At 39.7% G+C, this 19,242-nt stretch overlaps 2 protein-coding genes across 2 annotated transcripts; both read right to left on the bottom strand.

Moving 5' to 3' along the window:
• Positions 1-68: 68 nt before the first annotated feature.
• LOC144666425 (glutathione S-transferase 1-like) lies at positions 69-7,422 on the bottom strand. The gene is made up of 5 exons (XM_078527859.1): positions 7,216-7,422; positions 4,167-4,283; positions 2,629-2,744; positions 1,223-1,333; positions 69-396 (listed from the first exon to the last, which is right to left on the bottom strand). Exons 1-5 carry the CDS (start codon positions 7,352-7,354, stop codon positions 217-219), a joined length of 663 nt encoding a protein of 220 aa, XP_078383985.1. The 5' UTR covers positions 7,355-7,422; the 3' UTR covers positions 69-216.
• Positions 7,423-9,063: 1,641 nt separating this feature from the next.
• LOC144666427 (glutathione S-transferase 1-like) lies at positions 9,064-18,425 on the bottom strand. Its single transcript, XM_078527861.1, has 5 exons — positions 18,242-18,425; positions 17,490-17,588; positions 14,524-14,639; positions 11,664-11,771; positions 9,064-10,377 (listed from the first exon to the last, which is right to left on the bottom strand). Exons 1-5 carry the CDS (start codon positions 18,375-18,377, stop codon positions 10,183-10,185), a joined length of 654 nt encoding a protein of 217 aa, XP_078383987.1. The 5' UTR covers positions 18,378-18,425; the 3' UTR covers positions 9,064-10,182.
• Between the last annotated feature and the right edge of the window lie 817 nt (positions 18,426-19,242).

Here is a 19,242-nt window from a genome sequence, read left to right as displayed (position 1 = left end):
CGGGGTAGGGGGACGGGGACGGGGAGTAAAGTAAGCGTCCTCCCTGAGTTTTTTCAGCACACATGAAAGTTTTGAACACTGCAATGCTTTTTCTTTCTTTAATTTTATTTGCATAACAAAGTTAGCAAACAATTCTTATAAAAATTCTACCTATACTTATCATTCAAAGCTACCGTAAGTTCACTTTTCAAGTAAACAACCATGCAAGGCCTTTATTTATAACACTGAGTCAGGCCTGGTTTCCAGACGTTTCTTCACGGCTGGAATATCTCGGAAGCGCTCGTAATGTCCACGTAACAAAGGGAAACCTTCCAGTTCGGCTGGGTAGCCATTGATCTTGTCTTTAGCGATCCAGCTGTTCATGAAGTTAAAAAATGAGATATCTGCATAGCTTAACTGAGGAAGAAAAAAAACAGGGTCAAAACTTTCATAAGGTAGTCTTTCATGTATAATATAGTCAATCAATCAATCACTGGATCAATCAATAAGTCAGTCAGTCAGTCAGTCAGTCAGTCAGTCAGTCAGTCAGTCAGTGAGTTGGTTGGTTGGTCAATTGGCAGGTCAGCCACCCAGCTACCCAGCCAGACAGTTAGTTAGTCGGTCAGTCAGTCAAACAGAGTCAAACCTTTCATAAGGAGAAGACTTAAGGAGGTGTCTTATTTAATCAATCAATTAATTAAACAACCACAATTAAACAATCAATCAATCAGAATGCCAGTCCTGAAGTTGGTAGGTAGGTTGGTTGGTCAGCCATCCAGACAACCAGCCAGTCAGTCAGTCAGTCAGTCAGTCAGTCAGTCAGTCAGTCAGTCAGTCAGTCAGTCAGTCAGCCAGCCAGCCAGCCAGCCAGTCAGTCAGTCAGTCAGTCAGTCAGTCAGTCAGTCAGTCAGTCAGACAGCCAGTCAGTCAGTCAGTCAGTCAGTCAGTCAGTCAGTCAGACAGTCAGTCACTCAGACAGTCAGTCAGTCAGTCAGTCAGTCAGTCAGTCAGTCAGTCAGTCAGTCAGTCAGTCAGTCAGCCAGCCAGCCAGTCAGTCAGGCGGTCAGTCAGTCAGTCAATAACTTCACTGATTGTGGAATAACCACACCAAAATCTCAGAACTAACAACAAAAGCAATCACAACAATAAGAATTTGTGAGGAGGATTATCATTTTGAACCTGACTTGAAGCGTTTTGAGACAAAAATAATAATGTTACTAATCATGAAAATTCATAATGGTACCTTTTTGCCAACGAAAAATCCATGGCCTCCTTCGTTGGCTTCTAACACTTTTTGAAGATTCTTTAGAGCATTAGGGAGATCTGCCTCCTGAAACTCCTTTGTGAGTTTTTCCTGTCGGATTATTAAAATTAATTAAAATAAATAAACCAAACCGGCAAAGCAGATGGGGGAGGAGGGGGGAGGAAGGGGGAGGTGAAAAACTGAAGATAGTTAATCATTGAATTATTACAATGTTACTATTAGGGAATATTACAGCCTCGTAACTTCTCACGGTCTGTCAGATCCTGACAATGAGGTTGCCTTGGGGTGTAAAGGAAAGGCAAGCTTATTAAAGATAAAAAAATACCTTCCTTTTTACTTTTTCTGAGCCTTTTAATTTATTTTTTTTTTTCATTCTCTAGGTTGATACATGTAGGTTTGTGCTCTGGCCAGGATCACTGCATTGTGTTCTCATTGTGTGCTCTAGCAGAGCCTGAGTGCCACAGGTGACTTACTTTTGTCTTTGAATGACTGGTATAACTATGCTATCATGAAAGATTTTAAGAGATGGGCACCCCATAGGGAGCAGAGGAGTTCGGTTAGAATTGATCAATAAAATACGTCTTAGTACCTCTTTGAAATGCACTCTTGCATACGTTACACCGCCTTTAGAGACCACAATCAAATCAGTCAGCGGTCGATACATTTCAAACTAATGGCGGTCAAAACGATCGTACGGGTTTTGTTGAGATTCGAAGCATTGGAACGTTGCAAATGAGTGCATTTTGGGTCGCATAATGGGCTGATTACGGATAAAATATACGCAAACTTGAGTGCATTTCAAAGAGGTAAGACGTATTTTATTGATCACTTCTAACCCAATTCCTTTGCTCCCTGTGGGCACCCAAGATTTCTAAAACAGCCTTTGGGCACCCTGCAATTATACTAAGAGCACAGCTTTGGTCAACCTCTAAGTGAAAGACTTTCAAACCTCGTTGCCTCACTCTGTCCAGGTGAAAAAAATGGGTAATGAAAAATTTAATGCTGGGAGTAACCCTGTGATGGACTACATGTAGCATCCCATCCTCGGAGGAGTAGAAGTACGCCTAGCTGCTTAATGTTATAGAAACTGGGATAAGCTCTAGCATAATTGTCCACTAAGCTCGAACATAGACTTAACTCTTATGTCCCAAGAGTGAACAACATCAAATTTCTCCACACAATATCGATACATGTACTTCATCAAGAGAAAAGGTTATGCGGACAAAGGGTGCTGCTTTGGTCCTTTAACAAATTTTCCCAGCTAATAATTTATTAATGCTATAAAAAAAACATATGGAGATCAGTCGGGGGAATTTGTATGTGGATACTGGGGTTTTCAAGGATAACCTTTTTACCCTGTACGTGTAAATGTGCATGGAACCAACCTTCTCAGCTGGGTCACTTTCAAAATGATATTTTGCCCTTTTAGCTCTGATGTCCATTACACCATCTACAACCATATCAGCCACTGCCTTGTCCAAGTTACTCTCTGGTGACAGGCCTTAAAAATGTAGAGTTAAACAAAAGCTTAATTGAATGTTAAAAAAAATGCAAAAAAAAAAAATCAAATAGAGTCTGAAACATTGCAATTTACATGCAAGTAAGGTTAGAAAAGAACTTTAATGTAACAGGGCTGCAAATAATTCCTTTTGTTTTTTTTCCTGATAGGACAGATAAACTTATCTATAATATTCTATTGACCCCCTCCCCCTCCCCTCTCCACAAAGAAGCTTACCATCTCTAATAAGCCCCGTGGACCTTCTTTGTAGCAAGTTATCTATTTAAAAAGCACAGCCGCGCCCCTTCCATTTAAACCACATCTTTCCTTCCCCATATTCCTTCAGATCAACAAATGGTATGTTGTCATTTTGACCAGGTTTCTTTTCCCAGATGAGACTTGTTGCAAAATGCTGCATTGATAAGACACTTTTTGAACAAATGGCAAAAAAGTGTCTCAAGTCTTAAACACTATACCATAAACAGTTTTCAAGTAATATGGATCTACATTTGAATGTGAACATGGTGGATCAATGGCATGGGCTAAAATATGTCACAGATTGGTAGATTTCTGTATCCCTATCCCCCCCCCCCTCCCCCCTCTATGAGAGTAATGTGTATTGCTGAAGAACACAACTCCTGTTGTAACCCCGGCTAAGGCTTAATTATTAGCCTGGACTGCTAGTTCCATAGTCCAGCACACCATGCCTCTTAACAATCAGTTCTGATAAAAATGATTAAATTATTTTCTTCACCTACATGGGGAGCTAATGAGAAAATGTGTCAGGCAACGTGTCCTGCCTCTTTAATTGAAGACCACCCAACACTGATGACAAAAATTGTTAGGGTATGAACATGGAAGAACCAGTTTACTGTTATTACAACATGTACAGTGGAAAAATTACAGTGTAAAATTCCAAAAAACAAATCTGCTACACATGACTTTTTGTTTGAGTATAATTATATTTTTTGTTTGGAATGTTTATTAGAGAACAAAGAATTTTCCATGTCTCTATCTAAATCTGCATTTGGATTCAGTACATGGCAATTCTTTATTCATCTACAGTGGAATCCCAAATTCTCTAACCCTACAGTCTCTTGAACATCCTGATAACTCGATCCAAATGAAGTTGTTCAATTTGATTTCAGGGCCTTACCTAGGATTTTTTGTCTACAGGGGCAGGTTTTCCTGGCAGGGCAACTGTTTTTTTTAGCTTAGTTTTCTTAGCTTCTTAATTTTCCTAGCGGGGTTAACTTCCTCCCCCCCCCCCCCCTAGGTACGGCCCTGGATTTGCATCAGTCAGTCAAACACTCCCTCCCTACCTAAGGCACACCAATTTTTCCAACTCCTGATTTCTGTAACCAACTCTTGTTCCTCTTGGAGGTTTGAAAAATCAGTATTTAATACTATATTATTAAGTCTTACCAAATTCATTGGCCAGGTACCGCAAAATAGCAACAGACTGGCACATCACGATAGGCTCAGAACTGCCAGCTTCTTTTATTTCCAATACCGGTAATTGACCAAATGGGCTCTTGCCAGCTGCAACAAGAAACAAGCAAATAAGCAAACAGGAATAAAAATACAACAACACCTGGAATAACAGAAGAATGCCATTGAAATTTTGAGTGCTCTATAAGACATACAGTATTTGTAAGATATAAAGTTCCAGAAACAACATGGAATTTCAAATGTGTGGTTCCAGAAAATATCCATACCCCCCCAACGGAAGGGATTTGCCCTATGACCCCCCCCCCCCCACCCCTCTGGAAATTCCAATTTAGCTTGATACATTGCTTTAAAGTTTTGGGTCTTTGTGACCCCCACTTCTCCCCGGAATTTCCAATCCCTTCTGTGGGGGAAGTATGGATATTTTCTGGAACCACACAATGCTCAATAAAGGAAATTTTGCTCTCCTTTCAAAAACAAAAAGAAAATATATTTCCCCATGTCTGGTTTCTGATTTGCTTTTCAACTACATGTACTTTACGAATTTGTGTGTGTGTGTGTGTGTGTGTTGGGGGGGAGGGTGTGGGATGAGCTTTGTCAATAATGCTGGGACATAGCCTTCATAGGACAGCATCAAGGATGGTCAGATGAGTTCCGAAAGAGGCTGAAATCTGTATCCAAAAGTTGGGTTTCAAAGGGACTGAAAATCCTGTATCCAAAATGAGAGGCTTGGTTGTTGCCACCAGCCAAAAGAAGCTTGGAAAAAACTGTCAAGCTTTCCACTTGAATAGAATGATGTGAAAGAGCCCTCAAGCTTTCTTCAGACCCTTGAGACCATGTGACAATTGCCACTTTCCAGGGATGTGATTTGTTTTTCATTCATAAGCAAGAAACTACTTTATTTTACCAAAATAAATGTTATTGTAAAGAAATGTTTATGTTAACAAAAATCTCTAGTATTAAGGTAAAATATTACCATTTTTTATGGGCAAAGTGGTATAGTTTTCTGTTGCAACTTATAACTAGCACTGTTTAGAAAAGACCTTCCAGAGTTAAAGTCTGACCATTAATTAAAGACATACCATAAAGTCTCCTCCCCCACCCAAAAAAACAAAACAAAACAAAAATTCCTATCAGCAAATCAACCGAAAATGATGGCTCTTACCATTTGTAATTTAATTTCCTATTGTTAAAGGGAGACTGGACCTAGGAAACCGTGCAAATAAATTCCACGTTTGTTTCAACTAGAATCGCAGGACAACCTCTGAAGGTTGTCCACTAGTTTCAACCAGAAACGAACATAAACCTTACCATTAATATTTTGTATGCCAACCACAAAATTTTGTTTCTGTGTCAAAAATAGTAAGAGCTAGCTCCGTCTCTCCGCAGAGTCGCCACATATATTTCAACCAGATTGTTGTTGTTAACTGCGCTGCGCAGTTCTTGCTCTACACGGGGTTTATTATTTTTCGTTTTGTCGGTGACCTGTCCCAAACCTCCACTCGGTTATGCTTAATGTCACGCGATGTTTAGAAGCTACAAATCAGTAACAAATGGAGAAATTTTCTTATTTTTTGTCTTTACAAAAAATGTTTAGTGTGAAATATACAATTTTGAAGCATTTTATTAAAAGAAAATTCTAAATTTTCATGCGTCTAAAGAAAAATATATTTCAGTTGGCCAGAATCTGTGAATAAATACCATTACGTTGGTGTAAAAGAATGTGCTGACATGATAAGTTTCAGTTTCGATCGCCTAGACCTCGAGTCACGTAATTTTTCAAAGCTATTATCAGCTACCTTTCAAATCTTTGCGAAGCCATTGATCTTTACTTACAAAATTCAGTGTGAAGTATTTTGAAGCGTTTGAATCGAAGAAAATACTAAAATTTCTCGCTTTAAAAAAATACGCTTTAGCGGGCAAGAATTTACATTTATTTACATTGCGTTTGTGTCCTGGTATGTGCTGGTGTAAGCAAATTTTTACTTTCACAAGGCACTGATCGGCAAGAATCATGCAATGCTCTGAAAGGTTTAAATCTGCCACAAACAGAAACTAAACAAATCCTCTGGTTTAAACTTAGCATGTTAAGTGTGAAATGTTCGACTTTTTAGCGTTATTTTTGGAGCTGTGTCATCTATAGGATTTCTGAAATTTGATGGAAAACCACTGAGACAAACATGCCCTGACTTGCAAGGGTTACGTCATTGCTAAATTAATTCTCCGGGGAATTCCCATTCAGCAAAACATAGGTCTTGTGTTTTTCTCAAATTTGATTTAATTATTTGCACCAATATTCCATTTTCGGAGCTGGTTATTCAATCTTTAAACGGTAATTCAAGACAACACTGGATGCTGATTTAAAAGTTTTTTTTTGTTTCACGGATCAGGATCGTGGGAATTAAATTTGGCCAGCATTAGCATATAAGAAAAATATTTAAATAGATTTCGGATGGAACAAGTCAACCATGAAATGTCACGCAAGGTGTTTTCCTACCATCTTGTTTTGGGGGGGGGGGTGCATTTTTTGTTCCCCCCCACATGGCTCCCCTAAAGTGCTCACGAGACCAGCGCAGTTGTAAGCTCTAAGAGCTCTTGTTTTGTTTTTGTTTTGTATTTGTTTGTTTTTTTTTTTTTGGGGGGGGGGGGGGAGCAGAGCAAGGAGATATTTTGGAAGATGTGGACAAAAAATGGAATGGCCATGCTGATGAGTCCGAAACCCTTAAATGTCAGTGATCAACAATCGACTCTCTATCAAATGTTCGAAGATTGAGTAACGATCGGTTGGTACAGGTTTACCACTGAGATTTTACGATGGAGGTTTTGTTAGAGTTCAGTTACACTTCAATTACAAACTGCACGAATTGTAAGTTGGGCATGCATCTTCTGCAATTTTTCCCTTGCTTGCTTTTACCCCTCTAGTGTTTCTTTGTGGGGTTTCGGTCGTTTAAAATTAATTCATATTTCCATGTTTCATGCCAGTCGTAAACATTTGCATGACTGAAATCCCTTGAGAACTACTCACCCGCTTTCAAGGTAGCCCATTGCTCTTTGTCAACGCGGCAGTCTTCGAATTCCACTCCGGCGATTATAAAAGCGAGCCGAATGAATTCCCCACGTCCTCGGGCTGGAAAATAAGTAAGCTTGTACGACTTTTGAGCCATGATTTACGAATGATTTACGAATCGATCGCTCTTTTGAAGGACTCGCGACTGGAACCCTGAACTGGCCACGTGACAAAAGGTGCGAGGTGTGCATTGGGGAGGGTGGGTGCTGTGAGGTAAGTGTAACGCAAGTAGACTTTTGTCACGCCGATTCTCGATCCAATCGCGTCGAAACTATTAAAGTTAAGAGACTAATTGATGACGATCAAAATCATACCATACACGGGCATCTTCCAAGAGCAACTTCTTGAAATCTACAAACTTTAAATGTAGGGCTGATCAAACAGCTAGGGATTGATCACGGTTATAAATTTATTTTGGCCCAATATTTCGGTTGAACAACACCAGCCTTCATCAGGGGCATACAATGCAAAGTAAGTATGGAAACAAACGGTTACAAAATTTAAACACAACTAAAATGAAAAACTGGTACGTGATAGGCTGACAATAAGAAGACAAAACAAACAACGATGAAGAAGAAAAAAACAAGAAAATTCACCCCTTCAAGGTATGCTGTAACCGTACCGTAAATATAGTTGTAGTAAACAACAACAACAACAACAACAACAACAATAGATTTCAAAATTTTCTGTAACTATGCAAGGACCACTCTGACAAACAGGAGCAAATTGTAGCGGGATGTTGGTGTAGATCAAGATCAGCAGCAGACTTAATAAACAAACAACGGTCGAAAGCCAATCGGTTGGTTTTTCGTGTGGTCCTGGAAGCGAGGACGAAGCCTCGATCAGAAGTAGCTAGACATATAACTTGTCACATCATGGAGAGAAACTATATATAATAGATAAAAAAAATATATTATGGGGCATCAAGAATCCTTCTCTTGGCATCATCCCTCTATTAGGAGGGTCTGAATGGGGGTACCTCGATAACGCACTAAACACTTAATTTTTTGCCTCTGTAACATGAAACAGTGAAATTTTAGACATTTTAACACTAACAGTAAAGAATTGACTGTAACAGTAAATTTTCTCCAAAAAGAAAAAAAACGGCTTCAAATGGCCCATATTATTTTGTTTAGTATATGAAGAAGTTTTCGGCCATTTTTGGACGATTTCCGATCAGTTCGGAAGATTTCCGAAGACTGCCGAAGATTTCCAAATACTACCGTAGAGCTCTACCGTAGATGTCCAGAGACTAACGAAGATGACCGAAGACTACCGAAGATTTCCAAAGAGAAATCCAACAAATTTTCTCTAAGTTCATGAGTTATTTTATCCGATTTTTGAAGAGCTGATAAGAATTTACAATGCTTAATTTTTTCATGAAAAACCTCCAAACACTTAACAGTATTTTCTCCGAAAACAGTAAACATTAAAAAATTGGCCAATGTAACAGAAAACACTAAAAAATATGGGCAAATAACACTTAACACTAAACCCCATTCAGACCCTCTATCAGTAAACCACTTGTGGTCAGCTAGTAACAAAACAATCGATTGACGCTCAGTTGTGGTTCAAGCTCATCTTGAAAGTTAGATGTTTTTATAACTGTGAAACATTGTAAAGCCGGCCTGGGAGAGGGGGATTGAAAAAGATGGGGTAGAAGTTCTCCGCTGGGATCTAAGAACTCCTACCCTGTCTTAGACCCCCCCCCCCCCCAAAAAAAAAAAAAAAAAATGCTTCCCCATCTCACACTAAAGAGTTGAACTGTATTCTCTATCTCACACTGGAAGTGAAGAGGATGTTTTTATTTTTAAATTTTCTCCAAAATACTACAGCATCTGCTATTTATTTTCGCACATTTCTAAACGAACTAATTCAAGATATTTAAACAGAAAGTTATAAATTTCAACTTTTCCCCTTTCAGCGACACCTATCTCCGACTAAAAGGCCAAATTTGGGACCCCATCACTGACCTGAGCTAGAAGGTCAAAAAATGGGACCCCATCCAGCGGCACATACCCGTATAGCGTTTATAAGGTAGTACCCCACCCTCTCCCAGGACGGACAGGTCGTCTTTCCATTAGTGGGGACACGTTCTTCGCATCACGAGAAGGCGCCATTTCTTTTCCGTGATTTCATAAAAGTAAGTACAGTCAACTCTCTCTTAACGGACACCTCTATAAGACGGACACCTGGTGATGGTCCCTGCCGTGTTTCAGTCATTTACTGTAACCAAACTACCTATTAGACGGACGCCTCTCTAAGACAAACAACGGACACTTTGAAATCATTAACGGACACTTGAGAAGTGTTTTTTATCATGTTTTATTAGTGAAAATACTTCCAAACTTCGTATCGACTTAAAGAAAATTTAAAGTTAGTCAGCGCCCTAAGGATACGTGTATACCACGCTTACTAACCACAAACAATGACACCTTAACGTGTTACATGTCTGTGTTGGTGAATGGTCCGGGTGAATGGACACCAAAGAGGTCGTTTTCAGTTTGTAGAAGCTCTCAATTTAATTATGTTTTAACAAGCAAATACGGTCCTTTTATTATTTTAGTCTTGTTGCAGTTAGCAAAGGATTGTTGTATTGTGCAAAGGTTTAGCTTTATTATCTCAGAATTACTGGTGCCATGTTACCTCGACTCTCTACATGGCGGATACCCCTCTAAGACGGACAGTTGCGGTTGGTCCCGAAGGTGTCCGTCTTAGAGAGAGTTGACTGTATACAATATGTGCTTTCCCTCTAGGCTAGTCTAATTAACCTTGTTTGAAAAACCCGGGCTTCCCATGGCCACTGGGCCAGCTAGTACGGGTATTCCGTAGGGGCAAAAAATGAGGGCAACATAACTTTAAAATGACTTTTTAATATAAAAATGGTTTAAAAATCAACGGTTTAAGTTTCATTCTCTTGTCGCTTCAATAAAAGACCCCTGGTATGAGACCAGGAGGGGACTTCTTCAGCCACTCTTGAATCTTAGGCTGTGTTCGGACCAGTTCGTACCAAGCGTACAAAGCAGGATATTCCTTCAGTTGCTCGGGAATTTCTTCAGCGTTTCCTTTAAGATAATAGCTGTTCAGAAACGCGAACACTGCGATATCGGCATAAGTCAGCTGTGGAATAGAATTGCATGTATAAAATCAGTGACCATTAGAATAAAATTGAATAAAGTTCATTGAATTCCTCAAAGGGATCTTCATACCCAATTTACATGAAATTTTTCAAAAAAAGAGAGAAACTTCCTTTGTAACATGACTCAAAAATGCGGCAAAGCGGTTCCGGGCAACCGAGTATGCGCAGTAGCTATCGAATGGTTGCTAAGGGCGAAGTGAATAGTTTAACAAAGTTCTTTGTTTAGTTCGCATGTTTTGGTCTTGACCGTACACAAAACACAATAACTATTTGAAATGAAATATCTGAAATATCAAACGTAAAAATCGCAACTATTCGCATATCACACGCATGTAGGACCATGTAGTCATTGATATTTAAATTTTGCCGAGAAAAACAAAACTTTGGGTGACGTCATCCTTAGTAACGGCTTGATTGACACAGACTTGCACCGTTTCCTGGCACCGCTATTAATGCCGTTAAAGAAAGGTGCCGACTTTCGTCCCCCCCCCCCCCCCCCCGCCCGGACGAAGACAATGGTCGGACCCTAGTTTATCATAGAGTGTCTGATTTTGTGAAATATATTTCACTTCTTTACGTTTAGTTAATTGGTTTGGTTGCAGTTAATTCTCTTTTGGGTACCCCCTTCAAAGTTACTTGTCGTACTTGTCCATGTCACTGTTTCCCCCAGAAAGCAAACAAGAGGGACTGAATGGGGGTACCTCGATAGCACTAAACACTTAATTTTTTGCCTCTGTAACATGAAACAGTAAAATTTTAGGCATTTTAACAAAAAACATTTTTTCCAAAAAGAAACAAAAACGGCTCCAAAAGAGCCAATATTATTTTGTTTAGTATGTGAAGAAGTTTTTGACCATTTTCGGACGATTTCCGATCAGTTCGAAAGATTTCCGAAGACTTCGGAAGATTCTCAAATACTACCGAAGATGTACAAAGACTAACGAAGATGTTCGAAGACTACCGAAGATTTCCAAAGATAAATCCAAAAAAAATTCTCTAAGTTCATGAGTGATTTTATCCGATTTTTAAAGAGCAGGTAAGAATTTGCAATGCTTAAATTTTTCAAGAGAACCTCCAAACACTTAACAGTATTTTCTCCGAAAACAGTAAACATTAAAAAATTGGCCAATGTAACAGCAAACACGCAAACACGGACAAATAACACTAAACACTAAACCCCATTCAGACCCTCAAACAAACAAAAGCACTGGGGTACCTTTGTGGAGAAGTGAGACACTTACATAATCTGTACAAATTATTTGTTCACCTTATCTCCAAAGAAAAATCCCTGTTTTGTGTTAGCTGATAAAAACTTCTCAAAATGTCTACATTTCCTTGGAATGATTTCATCGTTTACAACACGTAAGAGTTTCTCCTGGCGAGAAAAATAAATAAGATGTACAATAAAATCAAAATAACAATGTCACGGTTTGAACCCATGAGTGTCAGTAGTTCGTATTGTGTTATCGTCTGGGTGAGAGTAGTTCTGAAAAGAACTGTTGTTGGTGACTTTACATCTCGTGTCGACAAACTGAGCGCAAGTCATCTTCAGTGTCAAGCCAAGTTGTTGTCAGTCGATGAGGTGACCGCGATCGCTTAATAGAGGTTACCGCACGCTTAGTGCAGGTCAAATTTATAATAATTAAGGAGATTAATCTGCGGGTCTCTTAGAACTGATCCCTTGATAGAGAGTGACCGTTTGATACAGTTTTTTTTTTGCAACACCGTGTTTAGAACACAGTTTATACATTACAGATAATCCTCGTCAATTAAGGTAACCGGTACATTTTACAAAGAGGTACGGCGAACTTCTGCACGTGTATAAGCAAATTACAAGCTTAAGGTTAGACTGTTCACAGTTCCCTATTTTTTCATGAAGTCGTAGTGATCGGTCGTTCAGTCCGATCTTGGTTCATACGAACGCGAGCGAACACTGGGGAGAGTGCACCCCACCGCCCTACCCACGGGGTTTTTGCACTCTCCCCAGTGTTCGCTCGCGTTCGGTAATAATTACCCTCAGCTCTTAATAAGAGGGAAACTGTAACAACTTGGACCACAAACAAAGCAAAACAAAACAAAATATTTTGAGCTTTTTTACTTCACCGGAAAAGTTGTTTACGTGCATCGGTTCAGAGTTAATTCGGAATCCTTTTTGTTAGACGTACCACTCAGAGAATTGGTTTTCTCCTTCGCGCGGCTTCAGAGTTATTTTTGTCGCTGGGTTCATCTATTTTTTTAAATGTAAATTGAATAAGTAGACACAGGGCTCCTGGTAGACGCCAGCTTTTCCAAGAAAGCTCAGGGTCCCAACTGGCTAGATGATTGCTTTTTTCTTTTCGACCGAGTCATCCGTTACCTTGCTTACAATGCCGATTAGCCAGCAGCCTTTTGTGCCGCGCATGTTTGTTATAGTCAGTTGTTGTTGTTGTTATTGGTGTTCAAGGGCGTAGTCAGGGGCGTAGCCAGCTTTTTAAAGAAACAGAACCGCAACTTCTAGTACGGATCCAGGAAAATATTTTAGTAAAAAAAAAAGATCCTGTAAAATACTTTCTCCATCACTCAGTGAGGAGAAAGTATTTTTCAGGGCTTTCCAATGATTCCATAATTGAGAATTGAGCCAATTTCCATTCTAAGTAAAACGTACTCGTCTTTAACGGCACATGCAATTGTGCGCTTGCCTGTCACCTGGCTATTCGAGAACGCTCTCGAGTTTTCACTTACTTGATGGGCCTTGATGTAATGCTTTCGTATCTCTTCTTGAAAGTGCTTCGACCTGAACTGTTTATCATTATAGTTCACCACTAAATTTTATCCGATTCTGATTGGTTTAAATTGATCACGTGACGCGATAGTGTTCGTCCGCCGGAGGGCACTATCAGCCCTTATAGTTCGCCACTAAATTTTCTCCGATTCTGATTGGTTTAAATTGAACACGTGACGCGATAGTGCCCGTCCGCCGGAGGGCACTATCAGCCCTTATAGTTCACCACTAAATTTTCTCCGATTCTGATTGGTTTAAATTGAACACGTGACGCGATAGTGCCCGTCCGCCGGAGGGCACTATTAGCCCATAGTGCCCTCCCGAGCGCACCCGTGCCTTTTTTTGTAAACAAGCGTGCCTGCAGACAAAATAACCCAACCAAATTCACTGCATTTGGTGGGTTTCTTGTTTGGTTTTGTTTCGTTTGTTAAATTTCGGCTTTTAATTGAGTTTTTTTATCCTGAAAAGTAAAAATAATTCACGATGCTCGTTTTTGTATGTGCGCGCGGAAGAAAATTAAGTGGTGAACAATAAAGACAATAGAGTGTTTCTGTCTTGGAACTATCGGTCTGATAGTTGCCCCTTGGAAATTTGATGTTCTTAAAACTAGCATATTAGCCCTCGAAGCTTCGCTTCTCGGGCTAATATTTGTTTTAAGAACATCAAATTTCCGCGGGGCAACTATCAGCCGATAGTTCCTCGACAGAAACACTCTATTGTTAAAATAGTGCCCGCCGAAAAGAAATGCCCGGATCGATAGTGCCCGCCCGTGAATTTTTTTGTAAACAAGCGGGCCTACAGACAAAAAAAACCCAACCAAGTTCACTGCATTTAGTGGGTTTCTTGTCTGGTTTTGTTTCGTTTGTTAAATTTCGGCTTTCAATTGAGTTTTTTTTTTATCCTGAAAAGTAAAACATAATTCACGATGCTCGTTTTTGTATGGGTGCGCGAACAATAAAAACAATAGAGTGTTTCTGTCTCAGAACTATCGGTCTGATAGTTGCCCCTTGGAAAATTGATTTTCTTGAAACTAGCATATTAGCCCTCGAAGCTTCGCTTCTCGGGCTAATATTTGTTTTAAGAACATCAAATTTCCGTGGGGGCAACTATCAGCCGATAGTTCCTCGACAGAAACACTCTATTGTTTAAATAATAGATTTTGAAAATACAAGTCGGCTAAAAAAAAATTGTAGGCCCGAGCCCGCGGACCTATAGGCTAGTTTCACCCCTGTTGTTGTTGTTGTTCAGTTGTTGATGATGATGATGATGTCGTAATCGTCGTCGTCGTCGTTGTTGTTGTTGTTTGCCTCCATGCATGTAACAGGATCGATTCCTTTACATAAAACGGCACTGAAGGTCAGTTTACCTTTCTTTCTTGGTCTTTTTCATAGAATGCCAAAGTTAACTTATCTTCTAAGTCACTGATCGCATTAGCCAACATGTCCGCTTGGGCCTGCTTGAGATTGCCTTCTGGAGCAAGATCTAAAGGGGAAGATTCCCTTTTCAATACAAAACTGTAATTACCCCTCGCCATGGATTACTTAAAGACCAAGTAAGGCCGCTAAATTCGGGAATTAAAATTAATGAAACAATGGGAAAAACTGAAGTGCTATAAAAAGGGCTGCAAATGAACGTCAATGGGTTCTATGCGATTATCATCCAAGTAACACTGTCAAACTTGAAAACATTGGCCTTTTCGTAGTACACTTAACAAAATTACTCGATTCTGATTTGTCGAGAGCAAAACAGTTAATCCCCGAATTGTCATCCGTAGGAGTTCGTATTACAGTATGTTTTTATGACAACAGCGCGGGAGGGTCGTGTAATTCTAAGAATATTTTTCGGTAGCCCCATAATTTTCTCGTTCGTTTCCGGAGGAGGAGCAAAGGATTCTTAATTCTTTTTCCTATATTTTATCGTCCGTTTGCGGGGTCGCGCAATACCCTCGTGGATGATCAAATCCCTGGAATACAATCTGAGGTTTCACCAGGTATATTATGGATGGGTAAAATCTTTAAACCCTCGCTTTTCTTTAACACAAAGACTGTTTGTAGCGCCCGAATTTTCGTTTCGTTGAGTTTTAGTGTCATAGCTTCGTGTTAGTTTTCGTGTTAATTAGTTCCCTTTGTTTTTAGTCTATTTCTGTACATGTTACTTTTATTTGCATATTGGTATATATTCTGTTGCGTGTCATTTATTCAGTCGAGTCAATTCAAGTTTCGAGTTTACGGTCTATTTCGAGTTTATGGTCAAGTTCCAAGCTTACAGTTCGTCTTTTATGTTTTTTTCAGTGGTCACATTCGTCTTTGTAAGTTTCTCGTTTATTTTGGTTTGTCGTTTTCCTGTTTTTCTCATGTCGTTCGTTGTAAGTTATTTTATGCTCATTTCTGTGTTTGTAATTTTGTTATTTTCAGTTACCGTATCTATCTTCGATTAAACGTGTGTATGGCGAGATGGTTTACGCGTGATTTTGCGTTTTGCGACTACACTGTTGGTTGAGAGCTCCTCCCTTTTTCGTTGCCATTTTCGCCATGCTTCTAATTCTGAAGATGAAAAACAATACCGCCATTTACACAGGCAGCCCAAGCACTGACTAGAAGAGAATGCGCCGAACGTGATTCTTGCTTCATTCATGTCTAGGTTTGTATAAACTTGCTTTTCTTCTCTGACTCGAGCATTGCACTACTGATTAATACATCCCATTTTTTTGTCTTTTATAAATAAAGAGGTATTGCATTACCAAGATTCGATTGATAAATGTTTGTATAGAAAATCGATAGAAAAGGGATGGTTCTGTTTTAGGTAGGGCTAGATTAGGGGCGATTAGGCCAGTTTGGGGCAATTTTGGCGAGTTAGCGTCATTTCGGGAAATCGCGGTACTGGGGAGTGGGTAAACAACAACAACAACCAAAAAATACATGACAGGAACAAAAGATCAAAACTCCATTATCCTGGCTGTTCTGTTAACAAAACCAAGATCGGACCGGATCGGTTCTGATCAGAGTGAATTGACAAAACCCAGACGCGATCGTACAAATTTTAGACTAGCCTGCATAGCTGTTGGGTATTAAAGCGCCCACCAGCAAGCGGCGAAGCAACGCTTTAATACGCTTTAATACCCAACAATACCGCTAGCTACGCAGGCTAATTTTAGACTGGATAGGATTCGACTTACAAACTTGAATCGGATCCAATAAAAAGTCACAAGAACTACAAATTATATTGTCGCGTCATCTGGTGGCATCCCAAAGCTTAAGTTTCTTGTCTTTCACCGGGAAACACTTTTTGGCGGGAATATACGGCGATCCGACTTTTTGGAATCCGATCGGGGTTTTGTCAGTCGGATCTCATAATTAAAGCGGCAGTGTCACCGAAATTTAGTGCTACTTGAAAATTCAATGAAGGTGTTGGTATAAGTTGGAAATCGACTAATAGTGGCCTGGCCCTGCGTCTTGCTAAAACGTAGTGTACTAGTCATGAAAATCAGGGTTGGTGAGAAGAAAGTGGCCTTAAACTTTAAAAAGTCGGGCCAATGTTTTCAAGTTTGACAGTGTTACTTGGATGATAATCGCATAGAACCCATTGATTACGGTTTATTTACATCTTAGAGAATGAATTTATGCCTTTCTTCTATTTTTATCGGTTATTTTGTTGATCAGTGAGTGTACCCCGGAGGGGAAGGGGGCACTCCCATATATGAGCTGTATAGGTATGTGCGGCTGTGAAGGGTATGGTGTTCAAGCAGTTTAGTATGGGATAGGGTATAGAAATCAGCGAGTTTTGGTCTAGAATAGGGTTTTATTTGCCGGAAAACTGATCAGTAGTATGAGGAATAAAGTCCAGAATAGAAATAGAAACTCGGAAAATTAAGAGGCCTTCTTAAACGTAAATAAAATCATTGCGGCAACGTTGTTGACAGATGGTTTTCCATTAAAAACACAAATAGTGATACAGTTCTGAAAACGGCAAGTCTGGGATAGGGTAGCGATTTTTGGTGTTTTGTTTAGTAGAGGGTTGCGAAATCAGCTGAAGAGGGTCTAGTGTAGGGTAAGGGTTTCAGAGTCCCAGCGGCACACCCCCACCCAGAAATATATAGAATCCCTCCCGGGGGATGTACCCTCACAGTTCTAGCATAGTTTACGCACACACACACACAAAAAAAAATATAAAAAAATTTAGAAGACTTCTTGTGACACTTAAGAGGCAACGTTGCGTGACGAGCTCAAAGAACGGTTGCGAAGGAGACTAATAATCAAGTTCTGGTCATTTTAATCCGATCCGATCCGATCCGGTGTGATCCTTATTTTATTAACACCCTTCGCATGTACTTACTGTGTTCCTTGCCGATATAACTTAGGATAACCTTGGATTGTGTGAGGACGTTGCCGTCGAATTCCATGAATGGTAGCTGCTCCGAAGGGCTTTTTCCAGCTAACCAAAACAAACAATGAATCCAACCATGAAATTTTGAAAAAAATATTCAAATTATATTAGTCAGTCTAAATCGAAGAAAAACAGTTTACAAAATACAAAATACCACTTAACCAAAGTCAACAATTTGTCGATCCTGTTGGAAAGAGCACCAAAAAATCTGTGCAGTAGCCAAGTGTGAGAGTCATATCTTGCAAGATAGCGAAAATATGGTTCTACAAACTCTACATACGGTACGCTTGTCTGCAGACCCCCGGGGCACAAACGTGTAAAATTTCCCGACTTTGCGAAGCTATATTTTTGCGATTAACTCACAAACCTGGCTAATTTTCTAATTTTAAGTTGCTCTAGGAGGTATTTTATGCCAATTTTTGAAAAAGTTTCGTTTCATTCAACAGGATCGACAAATTTTCCGCTACGTGCCAATATTAAGCGGCATCGCTTTCTTCCATATTTTTTGTGTTTGCGTGACTGCTAGTGCTTGGTCAAAAATTAACATAAAAGCTAACAAACTTCGCTTTACGGACGATGTGATCTTTTCAGCAAAAGTTTATTCTATCCTATAGCGGCCCCGTGATATGATATTTGGTTTAACTGGGGCTAGATCTTGTATACAAAGTTAATTAACAGGCCTACATTTGTATAGTATTCACATCGCTTAAGGCTCGCAAACCACTCTTTCGGAGCGACCCGAACGTCTTTGAACTCAACACCGGCGACTGTTAAAGCCATCCTGATCGCTTCAGCCTTTCCTCGTACTGGAAAGTAGGTCAACTTGTATTTCGGCATAATACATCAGATTGCGTGCAGACCTTGCGAACAAAATAGCAGGGTCGTAACCAGGTATATGGATCACGGATCACAGCCTCGGGATCGGGATCATGGACCCGGGAATCCCACCGGGATCCCGGGTCACAAGTCATGGCATGTCATGGGATCCGGGTCGGCCAATCTGATGGGATCAGAATGGAATCAGGGATCTGATGTTGGAACATTTTGGGGATCAGAAATCAAAATTAAGAGCTAAAATTTGGGATTAACGATGGAAAAATATACCTGGTTACGACCCTGGAATAAAGGAAAAGAATTGATGTAATATGATGTACCGCGTCAAGTTTCATCGCGTGACTCTATTGTAGGGATTTCTCGTCCCCAGAACCCGCAATCCATTGGCGCAGTCCAAATAGATCTTGAGCTCTGGGGACGAATTGCTGGCTTTTACTGTCAACTGGCTGGCTTTTACATGTCCTCGCCCTAGAATTACCAATAATCAGTAAATGGCTCTGAGTAGTAATGTACTACACTCTGAGGCAAATTTGCCTTAGAGATGTAGTACATCACTACTTCCAGTGCTGGATACAAAATATGGGACAAAAATGGATTCAAATATTGGAATCAAATATTAGAATCAAAAACTGAAATTCAAACCCTAGAAAACCAAGCCTGAAAACTTCTTATACTCTTTTTCAAAATTTTGGATACAGTGCGTTTAAACAAGCCTTGAAATCATAACTGAAATATGAATCTGGAAAAACCAAGCGAAGCCGAGTTTTATGATGTTTTTGAAATTTATTTCAAAATCTCTTATACTCTTTTTTAAAAATCTTGCATCTTAGTGCGTTTAATTATTCCTTTTATCAAGTTGGATTCTAGT

This window comes from Oculina patagonica, chromosome 9 (assembly GCF_052425735.1).
Source record: "Oculina patagonica isolate OP01 chromosome 9, crgOcupat, whole genome shotgun sequence".
Classification (NCBI taxonomy): domain Eukaryota; kingdom Metazoa; phylum Cnidaria; class Anthozoa; order Scleractinia; family Oculinidae; genus Oculina; species Oculina patagonica.
This window is presented reverse-complemented; position numbering and strand designations above follow the sequence as displayed.